Source organism: Chlorocebus sabaeus, chromosome 9, assembly GCF_047675955.1.
Source record: "Chlorocebus sabaeus isolate Y175 chromosome 9, mChlSab1.0.hap1, whole genome shotgun sequence".
NCBI classification, from domain to species: Eukaryota; Metazoa; Chordata; class Mammalia; order Primates; family Cercopithecidae; genus Chlorocebus; species Chlorocebus sabaeus.
In genome coordinates, this window is record NC_132912.1 from 117,345,672 (window position 1) to 117,367,084 (window position 21,413).

General features: G+C 42.2%; 1 protein-coding gene and 1 non-coding gene across 5 annotated transcripts in view; one reads left to right on the forward strand and one right to left on the reverse strand.

Moving 5' to 3' along the window:
- The window catches only part of ABLIM1 (actin binding LIM protein 1), a 399,253-nt gene that overhangs the window by 212,139 nt on the left and 165,701 nt on the right, over window positions 1-21,413 (reverse strand). Inside the window, exon 1 of one of the 4 annotated variants that reach the window (XM_007964167.3) lies at window positions 16,872-17,251. The exons of 2 other annotated variants lie outside the window; for them this stretch is intronic. In XM_007964167.3, coding sequence (XP_007962358.3) covers window positions 16,872-17,115 — 244 coding nt within the window. In that variant the 5' untranslated portion in view covers window positions 17,116-17,251. Of the gene's footprint in view, window positions 1-16,871; window positions 17,252-21,413 lie in introns of those variants that run through there. One more of the 4 variants, XM_038009583.2, reaches the window with a different exon arrangement.
- LOC119628236 (small nucleolar RNA U13) lies at window positions 15,402-15,501 on the forward strand. The gene has a single exon (XR_005244538.1). It is a non-coding gene; the product is annotated as a small nucleolar RNA U13 (small nucleolar RNA).

The window sequence follows — 21,413 nt, forward strand, 5'->3', positions numbered from 1 at the left end:
TCACACTGGGCCCTGAAAATTATGTGTCCTGTGCTGGGTGAGAATAACAGGTGTTCTATCCCAAAAGAAAGTACCTAGTACTAAGAAGGAATGCAGCTAAGGGTAACAACTATTGTTATTTCATTTCTCACTGCCTCATCAATTCACAATAAAATAAGATAAGCTTGAAAACTGTAAAATTCAAGTTTTCAAAACCATTTGAAGGTATAAGGAGCCTTCTAATAATAACAAAGCTGGGGGATTTAACCCGTAACACCTTAAAGAATTTAGATCCTCTCCCTCCCCCGATAATTTGTTATATGACCTCTGCTGCCAAATGAGAAAGTCACTGTGAAGGCAAACATTAAAAAAAAAAAAAAAAAAAAAAAAAAGGTGGACTTTGATGTTAGAACTCTTCCCAGGAAGACACGATTGTTACCTTCAGCCTATTCATTCATGCAACACATATTTATCAAGTGTTTACTAAGTGTCAGGAACTGTTCTAGGTGTTGGGATATCACAGCGAAGAAACCAGACGAAAATCCTTGCCACGAAGGAGCTATATCCTAGTTGGGAAGGTTGAAGTTGACATAATAAAATACATGAGTAATATGTACATATATATAAATATGTATGATTATATATTAGAAAGCGGTAAGTACTATGGAGAAAAGGCAAGGCCAGGGACAGAGAATGTTGCGGGTAGAAGCTGTGGTTTTAAGTAGAGTAGTAGAGGAAGGTCTCTTTGAGGAAGTGCTATGTGAGTAAGTACCTGAAGAAGGGAAGAGAATAAGCCATGTAGATTCTAAGGAAAAACCACTCCGCACAGAGTGAGCAATAAGTGCAAACGTCCTGAGATGGGAGCCCACCTGGTATGTTCAAGGCAGTGGGGAGGCAGGTGAGATCAGGCGGCAGACAGCAAGAGGCATGAAGTTAGTGAGGTGGAGGAGTTAGGGCCTGCAGGTCATTGTAAAGGGCCTTGGCTTTTCCCCTAAGTTGTTCTGTTTTGTTTTGTTTTCAGACAGGGTCTCACTCGGTCACCTAGGCCAGAGTGCAGTGGTGTGATCACAGTTCACTGCAGCCTCAACATCCGAGGCTCAAGTGGCCTTCCCTCCTCAGCCTCCCAAGTAGCTGGGACTACAGGTATGCACCACCATACCCGGCTGATTTTTAATTTTTAATTTTTTTTTTTTTTTTTGTAGTGACAGGGTCTTGCTATTGCGCAGGCTGGTCTCGAACTCCTGGCCTCAAGTGATCCTCCAGCCTTGGCTTCCAAAAGTGGTGGGATTACAGATGCGAGCCCACTGCACCCAGTGCCACTGTGGGATTTGAACAGAGAAAGCGGCATGATCTGATCATCGACTCCACGGGATCCTCGGCTGCTCTGTGGAAACTAGAGTTAAGGAAAGTGAGCACCGATGCAGAGTGCTGAATTAGTGCATGAAATAAAAAAGAGCTCAAGGATGAGATGATGACACAACAGGATTAGATGAAAAAGGTTAGAGAATTAAGACATAAAAACCAAGGACAAAGAATATCAACAGTAAGAATGGAAATATCAAAGCACAAAAAAATGCTGATAAAATATCTAATTCCTAGCACAGAGAAAATTTTGAAATGATTTCAATGAATGCAGAAGAAAGAGCCTCAAACAATGAGAGAAAACAATAGATGTGCAAGATGAAGAAAGATTTTTTTAAATGTATGTCTTAGAAGTAGAGAACCTAAGAAGCAGATGTATTCAAAGATTAAATACACAAGAATACCCCTGAAATGAAAAGACAGCTGAATTCACAGATTTAAAGAGTATAGATATAACATATTTTGAGAACATTTGATACAGAATGCTGACTCCAAGTCCTAGGCTAAGCCTTAGGACTCCAAGATATCATTCTCCATATGTCCAGGCAGAAAAACCCTATTGCTCACAAAAAGAGAAAAACTCAGGCTAGCCTCAGACTTCTCAACAGCAACACTATACTTAGAAGATGATGAAGCAATACCTGGATGTCTTGAGGGAAAGAAAGAACCTTACACCTGCCAAAATGTCCAAGAACCTGACAAAAGAACCAAGAAACTTACACCTGCCAAAATGTCATTCAGAGATAAGGGCAATGGGCAAACCACCACAAGCAGAAAGGTGTTTGGGAAGCACGACACCGTGAACCCTTCTTGGGAAAACTGATGGAAAACAACATCCAGCCACTTAAGAGATGAGTTAAAATAAGCTCAGGAATGCAAGCACTAGTAAAAGTGCTAGCAGTGAGCAGTGAATTCAATTAGGAAACTGACACCACAATTACCTGATTATGGTTAGAGAGGAATATGGAAATATTTTGAGGAAAGGAAAATGTGAAAACAACATTACAACTAACAAAAACTGGAGGTGAGTAGGAGACAACTATGACAGTGCTACTGTCCTCGTGTACACAGTAGGGAGGTAATGACTGGCGCCAGACTGTACAAGATTCTTCATCTAAGCATCTCACAGAAGCAACCTCAGATCACATCACCCAATCACTTCATCTTTGCTTAGAGACTATGTAAAATCTCATCACTGTGCTTATATCCCAGTTCCTGTTTCTTGGACTTGGTAAGGCAAAGCATATCATAAGGCAAACTTATCTTCAGGATCTTTTAAGAAAAGGGAGATGACGTATCTTTAACTTTTTACTGATTATATCCAGATTCTTTTTTTTTTTTTTTTTTTTGAGACAGTGTCTCACTCTGTCACACAGGCTGGAGTCCAATGGCAAGATCATGGCTCATTGCAACCTCAAACTCCTGGGCTCAAGTGATCCTCCCACTCCAGCCTCCTGAGTAGCTGGGACCACAGACATACACCTTTACATCCAGTTAATTTTTAATTTTTTTTTTAGAGATGGGGTCTCACTACATTGCCCAGGCTAGGTTTAAACTTCTGGGCTCAAGCAATCCTCTTGCCTCAGCCTCCCAAAGTGCTGGGATTACAGGCATGAGCCACTGACTCTAGCCTATATCCAGATTCTTAGTGCAAGAACTAAAATTGTTTCTAATTCATTAACATTTAAGATTTCTACACCACGTTTCTTTCAGACAGACTGATGAACAAATAATTTTTTTAAAATATCTTGGTTCTGGCCAGGCACAGTGGCTTGCACTTCTAATCCCAGCAATTTGGGAGGCCGAGGCGGGCAGATCACGAGGTCAGGAGATCAAGACCATCCTGGCTAACACAGTGAAACCCCGTCTCTACCAAAAATACAAAAAATTAGCTGGGCATGGTGGCGGGCACCTGTATTCCCAGTCACTCGGGAGGCTGAGGCAGGAGAATGTGGTGAACCCAGGAGGCGGAGCTTGCAGTGAGCCGAGATCGTGCCACTGCACTACAGCCTGGGTGTAAAAAAAAAAAAAAAAAAAAAAAAAAAAAAAAAAAATTGGTTCTAAAGACAACCACATGGGGTTTTATTTCATATTTCCAGTTATTTAAGCTGTGTATTCATGAAAATGCCATGGAATTCTCAGGACAAGATTTCCATTCCATATGGAAGCATTGCCTAGGTGTAATGATCTTTCTTGGGGGACTTTGTCACATTCGTTGCTCATCTGTCCCTGCTCTACCCATCTTGTGAGTGGGCACTGAGCCGTATGACTCCTCCCCTTGCCTGTGGATGACTAGATTGTTAGTGGACGCTGGATCAGAGAGAGGCCCATACATCAGCTGGCCAACAGCTTTTTATCTGGTTTTGAAAAAGATGAACTGGGCCAATTAGGTTTTCACTCCTAAAAATCTGAAGTTAGAGATACATATAAAAGTCTCAGTCAGTGGTAGATATCCACATTAGAAGATAAAGTTAGGCCAGGCCAGGTGCAGGCATCACAGAACCATGTGTAGACCAAAGTCCCAAGGGACAGAGTGTCAGAGGAAGCCAGATGGGCAGGAAAGGAATGGGACATTCCCCCAAACTAAACTGCTGGTCCTGGAGCAGCCTGGAATTCTGTACTTTCTGAGGCCTGGCTGTCCAGCATTTCCTGCGTTCCTATCCCCACTCTCTCTACATATTTTGATTGGGTTATTGAAAAGTCTAAGTGGATTGCTGTTCTTCAGAAACAAAAGATCCTTCATTAGAATGGAGAGGGAATGTTTACCAAAATAATACCTCAGTTGGACCATTTGCAATGGAATCTGTCAGTGCCCTACACATACCTCCTTGGCACTCGCCTCTGCAAGTCAGATGTGATTACTAGAAGCATCAAAATGCGTGAGTTAATGTACCTGAAAGCAGCTGTCAAACAATGGTGATGGGGAGGTGGTAAATACCGCAGCTTCCTCATCCCTTGGCTGGGATATCTCTGCAGCACATCCCACACTACCTCTTAGAGGTCCCAATGGATTGAGAATTGCTGCCCATACTGGTAACTGGCTTGATATTGCACCTTTTATTAGCCTCACTCCTCTAACAGTGATTCCTAGAATCACCTTCCAAATAAATTACTTGCCTTTAAATTTTCCTCACAGAGTCTCTTTTTGGGCGGGGAGTTGTAAACAAAAGAGAATCTAAGATCCATATTTTTACGCTAAAAAAAAATGTTGTCTTAAGTCACTGATCACTTTCATCTAAAGATAACCAGAGACAGATTCTAAATAGAACAATACCCTGAAAAGACCAAGCATGTTCATCAGACAGAATATATTTTTTTCTCAAGAAAATCAGTTATTAACTGGATCATCTTATCATACAAACACAATGGAACTTGTATGCACACATACTACGCCAAAGTACTTCTTCCTTTAAAATATGTAAAGAAGACAACTTAGATTAACTCTGGTAGCAGAGGTCAGAACTACCAACTGCCTCATAAATAAATATGCCCCCAAAATGTCTTTTAGGCCTGTGATTATGTTTTAGGCAGAAGGATGTGACTTATGACATTTACCAAGCTCTATAAAAATGAGTCATTTTACAATATTTACACATATATTACATAGGCTCTCTTTACAATTTTAAACAGCTGTATATTGCTACAATTCAACCAAAGATTGTGCTAGTACCATATGCCATATGCCAAGTTGGCTGTGTGTTCAAAAGAGATACAGAAGGTAGGTCTCTTCCCTTCCTTTCTCTCACTATCCCTAGCAAGATGGAAAACACTCCGCATATGTATTGGATTTGTTGGGATTTGGAGGAGATTAGAGGGTGGACGGGAAGGAAAATATTTAGAACTTAAATTCTTCTTGGTTTGGGATATGGATTACACAATATTTCCCCTTCCTGAATAACATACACTAAGAGCCCTGAGCATTTCCCACTGTGCTTCATTGGTTATTAAATTTGCACACACAAAAAAAGCAGCTAAGCCACAAGATGAGAGCATTCAGCCATAGCATCCACAATTGAGAACTAGGTGGGCAAAAATCAAAGGAAGAAATGAAGAGAAACAAATGAATGCTGACCCATTAATGAGGCTAACAATATTTACTGAGCATCTGCAATATGCAAAGGAATCACCTTCAAGGGGCCAAAAGTGGTATAGAGATCAAAGATACCTAAACTAAGCCCTCAGCAACCTTACATCTAAGTAGAGCAAATAGCACAAGGACCTAAATAACTCTAAAACAAGGCAGAAGGAGGAATCAGAGATACTGACCAAACGGTATGAAGGTTCAAAGAAAGGGATGCTTGCCGCTCAGCAAGAGAGAGAAGGAAAGCTTCAAGTCTAATGCGGTCTTCACAACTACAGGAAGAGTTACAGATGGTTGGCTGGGCTCAACAGCTTTCTACCAGCTGCTGCCACATATAGAAAATGAACTGGATCACTCTTCGTATGTAGATATAGAAGTTAACCAAGAAATGTGTTGGATCTTGTTTGCATCTTCTTTAAACTCTTAAAATACACCAAGTGAACCACGATCTATGTTAAATCAAGTTCAGCTGAAGTATTACTAAACAATTAACTTCACTTAGTATTCCCATCATGGATAATACTGGACCAACTGGTGACCTCAAAGATTAGACAGTTTTTTAAGTTAATTAATTAATTTATATTTATTTATTTTTGAGACAGGGTCTCACTCTCTCACCCAGGTTGGAGTGCAGTGGCACGATCTTGGCTCACTGCAACCTCTGCCTCCTGGGTTCAAGTAATTCTCATGCCTCAGCCTCCCAAGTAGTTGGGATTAGAGGTGCGTACCACCATGCCCAGCTCAGTTTTGTATTTTTAGCAGAGACAGTGTTTCACCATGTTGGCCAGACTGGTCTCAAACTCCTGACCTCAGGTGATCCGCCCGCCTTGGCCTCCCAAAGTGCTGAGATTACAGGCGTGAGCCACCGTGCCCGGCCTACACTGTTATTAAGTAGCCACTACCCCTATAGTGCCACTGGCTACCAAGCGAAGATAGAGTCTGTGCCCTGTAGGGACAAGTGCCCAAGGAAAGGATAACAGAACATATCCAGCTACACACTAGAATCATATGATAGTGCTTCAGGGAAAAGACTGATGTGAAACAGAACTGGGAATTGTCCCACAAGGACAGCAAATAATAAACACCCCAGAATATTCTAGTGATGTCAAAAATGACCTTACAAAATGATCCGGGTCGCAATGGACAGAAAGGGAGCTGGCTGAGTGCTGGCCGTGGCCCTAGTTATTTGACTTTTCTTCCCCAGCTCATCTTTACCCCAGGAGATCCTACTCTATGTCATGAGAATTCTCCCTCTCCACTTGGGCTGCAGGCAAACTTCTGTGAGCTAGATTTTTCTGGGCACTGTGAGTCACAATGTGTCTGATGTCCTCTGATTAATTTTGGTTGCTATCTATGGCCACAGAACTTGGACGAGGAAAGACGTCTAAACAGTAAACAAACAAAACTTGGGGGACCACAGTAAGGCACTTACAGAAAGTGAATTTAAAAGCCAGCTAAATGATTTCTCAAAGTAAAGGCTCTACCTTTCTTTATGTAATATTTGCAGACCTTTAAATTGTAAAGATATAAGCAGTTTTGAAGATTAAGATATAGGATGTAAATAGACATGAACGTACATATAGGATTTTTGTACATACAGGAAAACTGGTGATTTCACTTTGAGGGAATAGCTTTAATTTAATTTGAAATTGTATTAAGTGGTGGGAATGCAAAATAGTACAGCCACTGAGAAAACAGTTTGACAGTTTCTCAAAAAGTTATACAGAGAATCACCATATGATCCAGGATTTCCACTCCTAGGTATACAACCAAGGGGACTGAAAACATGTTCACACAAAAACTTGTACACAAGTGTTCATAGCAGCATTATTCATAACAGCCAGAAAGCAGGAACAACACAAATGACCATCAGTTGATGAAAAGATAAAGAAAATGTGATATATCCCTACAATGGGATACTATTCCGCCATAAGAAGGAATACAGCATTTATCAATGCCACCTCCTTGATGAGCCTTGAAAACATTATACTAAGTAAATGAAGCCAGACACAAAAACCACAGGTTACATGATTCTAATCAGAAGAAATGTCTGGAATAGGCAAATCCACAAACACCTAAAGGAGCTAAGTAGCTGCCAGCAGCTGAGGAATGTGAGTAATCAGGGATGTTTTCTAATGGGCATAGGGTTTCTTTCTGGGCTGATAAAAATGCTCTGGAATTAGAGAGTGGGATGGTTGCACAACTTTGTGGTTCTGCTAAAATCCACAGGATTGTACATGTTAAAGTGATGAATTTTATGGCGTACTACATTACATCTCAATTTAAAAATGTATGAAGTACCTTTATTTACCAAGCACTGTGTTATAGTCTGAAGAAACCATGAAAACAACCGTCCTGCCACTAAGGCACTTACTACCCGGTAGAGAGAGACATGCAAACAAACAGATTTATAAATAGCCAAGCATAGAGGTGCTTGGATGGGCTTTTGTGTGGTACGCAGCAGAGCCTAAAAAAGGACAGGTTTGGAGAGACTCCACAGGAAAGTCCCACCTGAGCTGAGTCTCCAACTAAACTAAAAATAATCATAATCATCATCATCATCATCATCCTTTGGTCTTCTCATGTAATATTAAACAGGGAGAGAAGAGGGCTAGGGTCTTAATCTAACACTACCCTCTCATTATACCATAGGCCTTAGGAAAATCATTTACTTCTCTGGACCTCAGTCTCTTACTTCCTATAAAAATAAGGTGTTGGCCGGGCGCGTTGGCTCACGCCTATAATCCCAGTGCTTTGGGAGGCTGAGGCGGGCAGGTCATTTGAGGTCAGGAGTTCAAGACCAGCTTTGGCCAACATGGTGAAACCCCATCTCTACTAAAAATACAAAAATATTAGCCAGGCGTGGTGGTGTGCGCCTGTCATCTTAGCTACCTAGGAGGCTAAAGCACAGAGAATTGCTGGAACCCGGGGGGCAGAGGCTACAGTGAGCCAAGATCACGCCAGTGTGCTCCAGCCTGGGTGAGAGAGCAAGACTCTGTCAAATAAATAATAAATAAATAAGGTGTTGATATGAAAGATTTCTACCTTTGAGAAATATCTAGAATCCTCGTGCATATCATACCATAGTCTATCTAAAATCTTGACATACTTAAGTGCTGATTCTGCAAAGGGTTTCTCTAGTGCATTCTGGGTGTGCTGCTTTCTGAGGTTGAGAAAGGAATCTTCCTGATGACTATCTCTACACACCCTAACAAACAGCACACAGACTATGCTGCCTTCCTGTTGGCAGCCTTCATCTTCCATCCCAGGGACAGAATCACCCATCTGCTGACTACCTATTCACCTTATATTACCTTCCTACTGGCAGCCTTCATCTGGTAGCCCATAGACAAATTAAGCCTGTGCTGGCCACCTGTCCACCCTAATGAGTAACACACAATCCATACAATCCATATCCCCTTTCTTTTTTTTTTGAGACAGTCTCACTCTGTCGTCCAGATTGGAGTGCAGTAGCGCTATCTCGGCTCACTGCAACCTCTGCCTCCCAGGTTCAAGCAATTCTCCAGCTTCAGCCTCCTGAGTAGCTGGGACTACAGGCGCCCACCACCATGCCCGGCTAATTTTTGCATTTTTAGTAGAGATGGGGTTTCACTATGCTGGCCAGGTTGGTCTTGAACTCCTGACCTCGTGATTCACCCATCTTGGCCTCCCAAAGTGCTGGGATTACAGGCATGAGCCGCTGTGCCCAGCCGCCACACGATCCATATTCCCTTTCTGTTAGCAGCATTGTCTTGTACTCACGGCCGTCACGGGTCCATGACTAATTTGCCAAGTTAACAGGAGTCCATCCATAATCATCAGCACTGGGTCATGCCCCAGAATCATTAGGATCAAAGGATGGGAAATCAGGGATTTCTTTGAAAGTAAGCCATTCTTAGTAAGATTCAAATTTGTTTAAAGCCTGGATTAAAACAATGCCAAACAATAAACTTAAATAGACTGCTTTACCCTCTGACTTTAAATAAGATTAGTTTTTAAGTACATTTAATTAAAACGAATGGGGCATTGCAGCATATTTAGTTACTCAAGGAAGTAATTTATATGGGAACATTTCATGTGAAAATAGTTACTTGCCCACATTGCTAGGATTAAAAATAAAATAAAGAAACAAAACAAAAAGCAACCATCAAAAAAACAAAAAAAGCTGGACTAAGTAGATTCAGCGAGTGGAACTAAGTGAAAAATATCTTACTTCTACCTTTTTATTTCCACTGTCAGATCATTGGACTATTTTCCTTTTACTCGTATTTTGGGTAAATCATATCTATTTTCCAGCTCAAATCACAAATCCTACTTTCTCTTTCCCTTCAGTGATATTTCTTTCCTTTGAAAACTAATTGTATTTGTTATCTAGACAATTATTCAACTTCTCACACATTTGGGTGAGAAGAGGGGGAAGTATTTATTGAGTTCCAACTAAATGCCAGAATTGTTTAAATATGTAGTTTCTCTTAGGGCTCATAATACTGCTGCAATGGGGGTAGCATTATCCACATTTTACATACAAGAAAACTAAGGCTTGGATATGTTAAGTAACTTACCTGGGTCACAGAACTACAAAGAGCAGAGCTGGACTTTAAACTTGGCAGCGAGGTCTGACCCCACAGCCCTGAATTTGCAGCCACTTTGCTTTGCAGCTTCTCCTGGCCTCAGCTACTTGAAGGCAGGGGGACAATTTCATGCTGAACTGTATTCTTCCAACATAGTGATTTGATTTCGGCGAACGTTCACTCATTCATTTACTCATCACTCACAGCTTTTTTTTTACATGCCAGGTACTATAATGGAATAAAAATAAGAGCACAGCTCTCTCCTTGCCCTCAGAGAGGACCTCAGTGTATGAACAGGGAGAAGCTTATAAACAGGCAACTCAAACAAAGATATGCAGAGGATGCTATGAAAACACAGAGGAGGCTGAGGCAAGAGGTAAGATCAGGCCTTCCCAGAGGAGGAAAAGCTTAACCTGCATCCTGCTGGGCCTCAGAGGAACCGGGGAGGCCGTGCCAGGCAGCAGAACTGCACATACAGAGAGAGGCCCAATGTGAAAGGGTCCTTCAAATATCTGTAACAAAGAAGACTGATGCGGGTGTTTGGGGGTTAAGAGTGGGACGTGATAGAAAGGTTTAACCGTCAAGAGCTTGAAACATATGATTCTGGGAAATACAATTAAACTAATGGGATGAGAAGCCTAGGGAAGTGAACAGGGGTTATTTGTAACTATAAATAAATTTTTTAAAATGCAAACTATTTAATGCTTTCCCAAATAGCTGAAACCTCAAATCCCTCTCCATTCATGCCCTTGCAAGATGTAGAAGTAACTGGCCACCACCTATCATCTCCATCCTCAGGAGAATAAAAGTTAAAGTAAGACTGCTGTTTGCGGGGAACCATATTCCATCAACAAACTGGATGTGGCCGTGGGGATCCAGCATCCTGGAGGAACAGGAGGCCACGACGCAGTACATCTCCTTGCCAGCAGCAGACGCCTGTTACTACTTTGCCTCTCAAAGCAGCCTAGTCAAAGCCATCAGTCGGGAGAGCGGGTCTGAGGGCAAGAACCACATGCTGGTTCTTACCAACTTTCCCAGGATATATTTTTCATGGCTAGCTCAAACACTTCTCTCAAATGTAAGACAGGGCCTTCACACCTGAGTTCCAGGGTTTGCAGGGAATTAAAACCTTTTCCCCGACACAGCTTCTCAATGTCACCGGGAAGATGCTATAGAAAAGTTCCAGAGCATCTTGAAGACTATGCTGTCTTTTTGAAAACAAAGTCATTTGCGGCCTTTGGCCTGCTATACCCAAGACGCTTCCCCTAGCCATCTGACATACAGGTCTGGGGTTGTGGATTACTGAATGGGGTAAGAAGGGCACACTAAAAGAAAAATATTGTAGTGTTATATATTCTGCTTAGTTTGAAAACAGGTTGGTATTGCTTTAAGAAACAATAATGTACCCAAGAGGTTCTCTCACTTACCTGATAATCTGAGTATCTGGGTCTTGGAAGACCACTTCGAGTGAAGACAACCCCTCGTATGCTGCACCTAACAGAAAGGTCCCAGCAGGTGCCTGAATCAGACGTGAACCACCTTTCTCTCTTCTGGGACATAAACTTCTTTTTCAGGGAGGGGACTGCCAAGTCTACTTTGGTCCCAGCTCTCCAGTCCAGAACATTCTGCTTTGGAATTTGGACTCAGCTGACAACATAATCACTGAATCCTCTCCAGATATCCTTGGGGCTTTTGATAATAGTGCCAGTCTCTTGTTTGTTTGTCAAGAAGGTAATTGCCCTAAATATGTTATTTCATTTGTATGAGGCCCAAAAGCTCCAAGGGACAGAAAGAAACACAGATTCAAAAACTTCACTCTAATTTCCCACAGTAGAGTAAGGGAACATTCCATACAGACAGCTTGTATTTATGAGCTAGAGGAAGGAAATCTTTGCTAATTTTCCTGGCAACAGCGATTTACTTTATGGATGTCTTCAAATTTGAGCTGCTGAAGTACTTAATGAGCAATATTATTTACAAACTTTAGGTGTGCCAGTGTTCAGCACACCTCATGAATGACCGCTCTTATGCTCCTCAGGCTGAGGCAGAGTGACATTGTGGTGGAGACCATGAACCTGGGTGTCAGGCAGACCCAAATCTAGTACTTATGTGACCTTTGGCAGGTCTCTTAACTGCATGCGCCCCAGTTTCCTTCTCTGTAAAATGAAATAAAAGTAATTCCTGCTTTGTTGAGTTATTGAGAATATCAAACATGGAAAAATCATAAAACACATGGCCCAGGCGAGGTGTGGTGGCTTGCGCCTGTAATCTCAATACTTTGGGAAGCCAAAGCAGGAGGACTGTTGGAGGTCAGGAGTTTGAAACCAGCCTGGGCAACAAAGTGAGACCCTGTCTCTACAAAAAAATCAAAGAATTAGCTAGGCATGGTAGCATGTGCCTGTAGTTCCAGCTACATGGGAGGCTGAGGCAAGAGGATCACTTGAGCTCAAGAGGTGAAGGCTGCAGTGAGCCCTGTTCGCACCACTGCACTCCAGCCTGAGAGCCAGAGGGAGACCCTGTCTCAAAAACAAAACCAAACAAGAAAAGACACTTATTACAATGTTTGAGATATAGTAGGCCCCCAGTGAATGACAGCTGTTCTTCTAGAATAGTACTACATCTACAGTCAGATGCTGCAGAGGCTGTTTTGTATGTTTACTGATCTATTTCACTGATATATGTTCACTGATATATTTTTGTGGAAGCTACTGTGTATGTTCACTGATATATTTGTTTTGCCCACTTTTCCCATCTTCTTGCTAATTCATTGCTGTTGTCAAGTGGGGAAAACAATTTCTCCCCTTGCAACATCCAAGGGTTGTTCTGAGCATAACAAAGGACAGATACGCATGGGGACACTTGGAAAATCATGGAGTCCAGCACAACTCAAAGCAAGGATTGAGCACCAGACAACAACAGGAAGCTGCAGCATCTTGAGATCTTTCTGACAGCTGCAGGAGGCCTTTGCCAAATATTCCTGAGCACCCTGCCAGGAGCTGCTCCTGAACACTCTGGGGCTTCGTAGCACAGGAACACGCATGGCTGCAGGAGGGCGCACTTCCTCCAAGCACCTGTCCTAAACAGGATGCTCTGAGCACACAGTGGCTTCCTGGGAACCCCACGTCCTGTGCAGCATCTATAGTTGTGGGCCTCTATTGTTGCACAGCATGGAAGGCAAACAATAGAAATTATTTTTATCAATAATAAACAATTTTTCTTTATTTTTTTAATTCAACCTCCATAGAGATTGTCAAAAATGACTAATGCTGACTATATTGCCACTCTATTATTATTACTGAAATTAGCATTTACCATATGCTTCTGTGCACCACTATACCAAACACTTTGATATGCACGTTCTCATTCTTTACATTTATTTTTATCTGTATTTACCATTTTTAAAATTGAGATAGGGTCTTGCAATGTGGCCCAGGCTGGTCTTGAACTCCTAGGCCCAAGTGATCCTCCTGCCTCAGCCTCTCAAGTAGCTGGTACTATAGGCCCACACTACCATGCCCAGCCAGGTTCTCATTGAGTCCTCATAATCAATACTGCCCTCAGACACAGGCAAATAGGGCCCCTGCCCTAACCCCATTCCTTCCTCAAAAATGTCTAAGTGTGCTCTGGTACCTGGGATCGCTGGGGCCAGCAGTGCTGTCCGGATGGGGAATCTGAGCCTTCTCTTCACAGATCTCTCTAGTGATCCTCTGCATCTCTCCCATACTGGGCAAAGGGTTGGCCAGATGCCCCAAGGAACCCCAGGAGTCATGCCAGTGGGGTTTCTTGGGGCCCTGGAGCTGGCTCCATTCTAGGAGACAAGCCTAGCAAGCAATCACTTCCTCAGGCTGGTGTGGCATTTCTTTCCCATGATTGAAACAGACTGAGCTGTTGACACACTGCCTTTGGGTGACTCAAGTTGTTTACATAGACAGGAGCCCTACAAAAAATATTTGCCCAGGACCCCATCTACTCTAGGGATAGGCCTGCTCAAAGTGATCATATAAGGCATGCATTCCCTGCCTACCTTAGGGACAGAGAAACGCACTTGGAATTACTAACTTCCCAAAGTAACACATTTAGTGAGTAGAAGAGCTGGGAGTCAAATTCTGGAATGTCCAACCTCCAAGTCACAAGACTTAACTAATCTCCCAGATTTCCTTATCTGCCTCCACTAAGATATGGATATCCCAATGATGATTACCTTTCCTGTATCCAGAACTCTCTCTGATACTGTTAATTCTCTTGTTCCCTCGTGAGGGAATCTGTTGATAAGTCATTATCCAGCAGGCTTTCATTAAACTACAGCTTACCTGGCTTCCCCTTGCCTTCCTGCCTTCTCCTCCCAACAGATCTTATCTCTCTTTCAAGAGCAACAGTGGCTCACTCCAAAAATATCTGATCTGAGTCTCTTTGAGTAGAAACATTCCACAGAAGCACCAAAGTCATTCAGAATAAAGTGTTAGCTCCGGCAGAAATCTATATGTTTCATTTTTATTCCTATTTGTGGAATAAAACGTTTTTTCCTCAATAAAGGGATTCTAGGTATCCACTAGTATGTGGATCTGATTTTTGAGGGAGGTGTCCTTTGCTGCAATAGGCATAGTCAGCTGGTTCTGAACAAAGTCTTCTGAGCAGAGCTTGTAAGGGGACTGGGAAGAAGGCATGGCTTCTCCATCCCCACTCCCTGCTACCCTAAAAAGGGACGTGCCTGGAATCATGAAGAGAAGCTTGTTAAGAGTAAGAGACAAGGAGCTGTCACCACCAGCAGCTGTCAGTATCCTGTCCTGCCTGAGCACTGGCCTGCTTGTCAGCCTTCTCTGTCCCAGCCAAAGCTCTGTATAGTCCCAGTGAGACACCGCCTCACACCCACTAGGATGGCAAGAACAAAAAAGTCAGATAAGGCCAGGTGTGGTGGCTCACGCCTATAATCCCAGCACTTTGGGAGGTGGAGGTAGGCAGGTCACCTGAGGTCAGGAGTTCCAGACCAGCCTGGCCAACATGGTGAAACCCCACCTCTGCTAAAAATACAAAATTAGCCAGGTGTGGTGGCACGTGCCTGTAATCCAAACTACCTGGGAGGCTGAGGCAGGAGAATCATTTGAACTCGGGAGGCAGAGGTTGCAGTGAGCCGAGATCAGGCCATTGCACTCCAGCCTGGGCAACAAAGCAAAACTCCGTTTCAAAAAAAAAAAAAAAAAAAAGAAGGCAGATAATAGCAAGTATTAGCAAGGATGTGGAGAAACTGGGACCTTCATATGCTGCTGATGGGGATGTAAAATGGAGTAACCGCTTTGTAAAATAATCTAGAAGTCCTTCAGAAGGTGAGACATAGACTTATTACATGACCCAGAAATTCCACTCCTAGGTATATACCCAAGAGCCCTGAACATATCATATGTCCACATAAAAACCTGTATATAATGATTCTTTTGATGTGTTCATGCATGTGTGTGTGAGGTGTGCCACCCTTGAACTTTGTTATGACATTGGCACATTACCCATCTGACATGAAAAAAGAAAAAAAAAACCTCGCATATGAATATGCATAGGGGCATGATTCATAAGAGTCAAAAGTTGGAAACATCCCAAATGTCCATCAGCTGGTGTAAGGAGAAACAAATTGTGGAATATCCATACAGTGAAATAGTATTTGGCCATAACAAGGAATAAAGTACAGACATGTGCTACAACATGGGTGAACCCTGAAAACATGCTAAGTGAAAGCAGTCATAAACGAAAGACCACGTGTTATAAATTCCATTCACATGAAATATCCAGAATAGGGAAATCTAAGAGGCAGAAGTAGATTTTGATTTCTTAAGGCTGAGAGATGGGGGTGAAGAGGTTGGGGTGGGGAGGCAATAACTAAAAGGTACGGGGTTTCTTTTTGAGGCAGTGAAAATATGTATGTAACACATCAGTAACATACTAAAACCCACTGAACTGTATACTTTAAATGGATGAATTTTACAGCCTATGAATTATAACTAAATAAAGCTATTGAAAGCTGATTGCAACAAAACAGAACATCTTAACTCCCTTACTTTGGCTAAACTGAATCCAGTTCAACTCTGGCTGTCCAAGAATGACGAGGAATATGTTATGCTTCCTGGCTCATTTGACTTAACTTCATACATTCATAGGGACCATAGTTAATCACCTTCCGCTTCCTGTACTGATTCTAGTGCTGACTTTGACAAGGCGTGAGCAGTTCGGTAGGTATCATCTTCATTAATAAAGGCGCCATGATAACTTCAAAGTCTGAAAACTCCCAAGTGCAATAACTCTATCCTGAGAGTGGGCCTTCTCCGCCTCTTTCCCAGGCAGAGGGATGAGTGACACGTTTTAATGAGCTTCACTGAAAAGAAGCCTCAACAAGTTCTCTCAATATTACAATGCTTTCTTTTTATTTTATTTTATATTTTTTAGAACATTTCACAAGACGAGCCCTCCCTACACAGTGACACAATTTGGACCTCAACTTTACTTAGGTCATCTTTTGCTAGCCTCCATCTCCCGCCTTGAATATTTTCTTTCCATTCATCCTTTGTCATATGAAATAACAGCATCTACAGATAGAGATCTTTCTTTTCCATCATACTTCCTATTTCTGACAGTTATTCCTACCAAGTTTGGAAAGAGATACATTTGTTACTGAAGATCATAAAATCCTGGACAAAAATATCCTCGGAATTTAGCTCCATAGCTGTACTTATGTTACATTCTCCATTTCTCCCACCCTCACCCCCATTAATTATATATTAAGGATAGTGTTTCCTTTGAAGAACACATTACGGAAGAATGATCTGGATAGTACTCTCTTAATTACGCCAATCACAAAACACAAAACCACGTCCGGAGAGGGTTATTTTACTTACCAAAAGGATCAACGCTGTTATATACGCGCCCATGTGGGCAGTAGTCCTCGGGACAGAGATACAGCAAATGGGTGACAGTGGCACGCCTGTGAGCGGGGAAGGAGGTCCCAGAGACCCTCCGGTCCTCAACAGTCAGTCTCTTTCTGTTCGAGCCCCTGGCACTGGTTCTCTCAGATGAGGTGACTTTGCTTTTCTCAGAGCTGCACAATTTCCCCAGACACTTTAGACCAAGGAAGGCAGGCATCTTGGCATGGATTTCCAAGAAATGAAAAATGGGCAGCGGGGGCCCAAGGAGCGGTGCTGGCCCACAACTCTCTCTGTTCCCCTGGCTCCTTACTGTCTCCTTTTCTCACTGCCCAGCAAAGAAGATTAAGGCAGATGTATTTAAGTGATTACCCTCAAGAGCTTAGGGTGCCATATTCTCAGTCAGACGATTAGGTATAAAAACAGCCACTACCAGGAACTCAGTCTCAGACATGAATGCATATTTGAACATCAGATTAATATCCAGAACAAGAGAAAGAATATAGCTATAATATCTACAAGAATTCTCCTGCAAATACTCCTAGAATATTCAGTATCATCTGGTAAGAGTACTGAGAATAGGGCTAGCGCTATATACACATATTTTGTATAATCTAAAAATGTCTATCAGAAAAATCCCAGGGTAGTAATTCCAAGTTCTCCAGTATTTCAGATCTCACAGGTGGAGGTGGGGGAGGCTCGATTAAAGATCCTCAGCTTTAACTTGTGACAAATCCAGCTCTCAGCCATAGCAAACAATCATTTCCTTTCCATTTTCTAGAAGGGAACCCCTCCCCTCAGTACCAGGAAAATCCTTCTGCCTCATTCCATTAAGCCAGTGTTTACTGTCTTAAAGTTGTTTCATGGGTTTTCTTTGATGGCAGAATCATATGATGGAGACAGAATTAACATGTAGGTAGCTTCAGCTTTTCACAAAATTACAAGCTAGAAGGATCTTCACGGAATTAATGTATTGCTATAAAAAGGACAACCCCCAGTAATTATCATTTACTCTTTAACATCCACACAGTAAGATGCAGTACAATATGTGACCGTATGTGACCGTCTACAACCATACAAAAGTCACAAGCCAAAATGAATAAACTCACACTCCTTCTCCTGTCATTGGGCTATTATGTTCTAATATAACTTTCTTTTTATTAAAACCCTAGAATAGAACTATAGAGCTGACAAGGCCATCAAAGGTAATCTAGTCCAGGAGTTCCCAAATATTGCTGTGCATAAGAACCATCTGCCGGTATGGTTGCTCACGCCTGTAATCCTAGCACTTTGGGAGGCTGAGGTGGGAGGACTGTGTGAGGCCACTTCGAGACCAGCTCTGGCAACATAGCAAGACTCTGTCTCTACAGAAAAAAAAGAAAAAAAAAATTAAAAGATTAGCCAAGTGTGGTGTCATGCATCTATAGTCCCAGCTACTCGGGAGGCTGAGGCAGGATGATTGGTTGAGCCCAGAAGTTTGAGGTTACAGTGAGCTATGATTATGCCACTGTACTCCTAGGTGACTGGGTAAGACTCTGTCTCAAAAAAAAAAAAAAAAAAAAAAAAAAAATTTGTAGACCTTTTTTGTTTTGTTTTGTTTTGAGACGGAGTCTCGCCTGTTGCCCGTGCTGGAGTGCAGTGGCCGGATCTCAGCTCACTGCAAGCTCCGCCTCCCGGGTTTACGCCATTCTCCTGCCTCAGCCTCCTGAGTAGCTGGGACTACAGGCGCCAGCCACCTCGCCCGGCTAGTTTTTTGTATTTTTTTAGTAGAGACGGGGTTTCAATTTGTAGAACTTTTGAAAAAATACAAAATATATATATGGGATTCTTGCACATAGGGGTCAAGAACTTACATTTTTTTAATACTTTAAGTTCTAGGGTACATTGCACAATGTGCAGGTTTGTTACATAGGTATACATGTGCCATGTTGGTGTGCTGCACCCATTAACTCGTCATTTACATTTCTAAACATTCTCCCAGACTAGTGCCAGCACTCAGGAAGCACTGATCTACACCAGCCTTTAAGATGAGGAAGGTAAGTCTCAGAGAAGATGCGACTTTCTCAGGACAATGCAGAAAGCCTAGGGTGGAGCCAGGTCTTCTGAATTCCACGCTGTGACTCTTCCTAACCAATAGGTCCTTCCACAAAGGCCCCAGGCAGATGATGCAGAGAAAGGAAATTCTTGCTTCTTTTGTTACTAGTTCCTCATCTATTGGCAACACAATTCAAGAACCTGAGAATTCCAATTGGCTGGAATTATTCTATGCCAATGGGAAGCACGGTGGGAATGGAAGAAACAGACGCTGTCTAGAGGCACTCAGACTGCGGTGGGCTTGGGGAAAGTGGGAACATGGGACTTCTACCACTACCGAAGTCACACCTCAAAATTTCGCTCCAAAATTCTGGGAATTAAGCCCGACACCAATCTCCAAAGTCTTCCTCTAAAAACAGTTTACAAAGCAGGTAAAACAATCTGTATGTGTTCTTTCCCCTGCTTGCCTATTTTGAAGAACCTTCGGATATACAATGTAAGATGTTCTATCAATGTTTCTCAAAATGAGGGTAAGGGATAAAAGACCACACATTAGGTGCAGTGTACACTGCTCGGGTGATGGGTGCACCAAAATCTCAGAAATCACCACTAAAGAACTTACCCATGTAACCAAACATCACCTGTTCCCTCCAAAACTATTGAAATTAAAAAAAAAAAAAGAAAGAAAAGATATACAACTGGAAAAAAGAGTGGCATTCATCCATCAAAAAAACCAAAAAAACATATTTCCCAAAATGTGATTTCTGGGCCAATTTGTTTAAGACGGAGATCCCTGAGGGCCACTTCAGCCCTACCAGGTTCTTCTAGAGTGTTTTCTAATAAACATTGTAGTGTGGAAACCCCTGCCTTTCACTGTTAATTCTTTCTTGCTGTGTTTCCTAGAGCTCTGCTCTTTGAAACTGAGAACCTGAGCAGCTACTTGCTTATATGTGTTTACATGGTCTTTTTGCGAAATACAGATGCGTTTATACAGAGACACATGATGCAGCCACTTTGAAGGCAGGCTCTGGAACACAGTAACAACGCATGAACGTAGACTTTGGACAGAAAAGAGATTATATCCTTCAAACCCAGCATCTTCCTGACCTGGAAAAAAGGCAACTATTCCATAACAAAGCTGTTCTGCTTTCTTGGTCCCTAAACTCGTCAAGCATTGCCCACAAAAACTATTTCCACTGCATTAACTCTACCTCAATGCTTTGCCATCGTATCTGCAGAGCATACACAGGACACTCCTAAATTTTTTTTTTTTTTTACAAGTTTACAGATCCATATATTTAGTTCAAGATGTAACTGTCTTCTAAGAGACTGCAAAAGGGAAAAGAAAATAAATTCTTATTCAATAACGGAATTATACGTAAAAATTTTGATACATTTTGTTAATTTTAGGTCAAGATGCAAAGTAAACTACATATGCATCATAAAGACGGCTAAAGAGAATAACAAATGGCTGCTTGCTTTTAAAGACAATTGAACTACATATAAATGTGAGGGGGCTGACTCCATTCTCAGGCAGTGGAGAGGGATGAGAGTTCAGATGCTGGCAGCAGTGACTGCAGACACCTGTGAACTAAGTTCCACTCCCCAAGTGCTCAGAGCTTTTCACTTACCCTCCTCCACATGGCTCCAGTTAAATACCTAGCAGAGGCCAAGCCTCCAGCCTTAAAAATAGACTTGCAGTGGTATCTGCCTGACAGCAACCTCTTCACCCGGGAAAGCACAGCTGGGGAAGACCCTAAAGAAGCACCAGTGGATTCAGGTCTTTCATCACTTCCTTCTGCCACAGCCTACATGAAACTACAGTCACAGCAATCACAAAGGAGTGCAGTGGGTTTTATGACCATTTCTATGGTTCTATGATATGATATCACAATGCACCACATTACAAAGCTAATGATAATTACAAATGTTGAACTTCTGCCCAAGATTTTGCTGCCCTGTGTATCTTATCAGATAGGAAATTCCTAATCTTTCTAGAAGCAGTTCCACTGTACCTACTCAAGCTCTTCTATGATAAATTATGAAAATGAACCATCAATGGGAAAATTCACCAAGGGGTACTGAGGACACCCAACCTTTGCATGCTGTAGGAGCACAATAAACACCTGATGTGATGAGCCCCAGCCCAAAGCCAGGCGTTTTGGGGCTACACAGTGCTCAGGGAACAGATGCCTCAATTACTGGTCTTTCTTCATCAGTCACAGTGGTTCTCCACAAATGAACACGGACTTTATTCTATATAGTGATTTAAGTCTTTTTTTGCAGACAAGTGTCCCCTCCCTGCTTAAATCATCTGCTAGGATCTACTTGCTTCTCACTAAAGAATAAAATTTTGTCAGAGAGCAAATTGCCACCTTACAATGTGAATATTTACGGAATTTAGTTTGCTAAGGAAATGGTCTGCAGTTAGCCTGTGGCCTCATCAGTGCCAACAGGGTTACTTTTCATTTTTGTTGTTGCTTT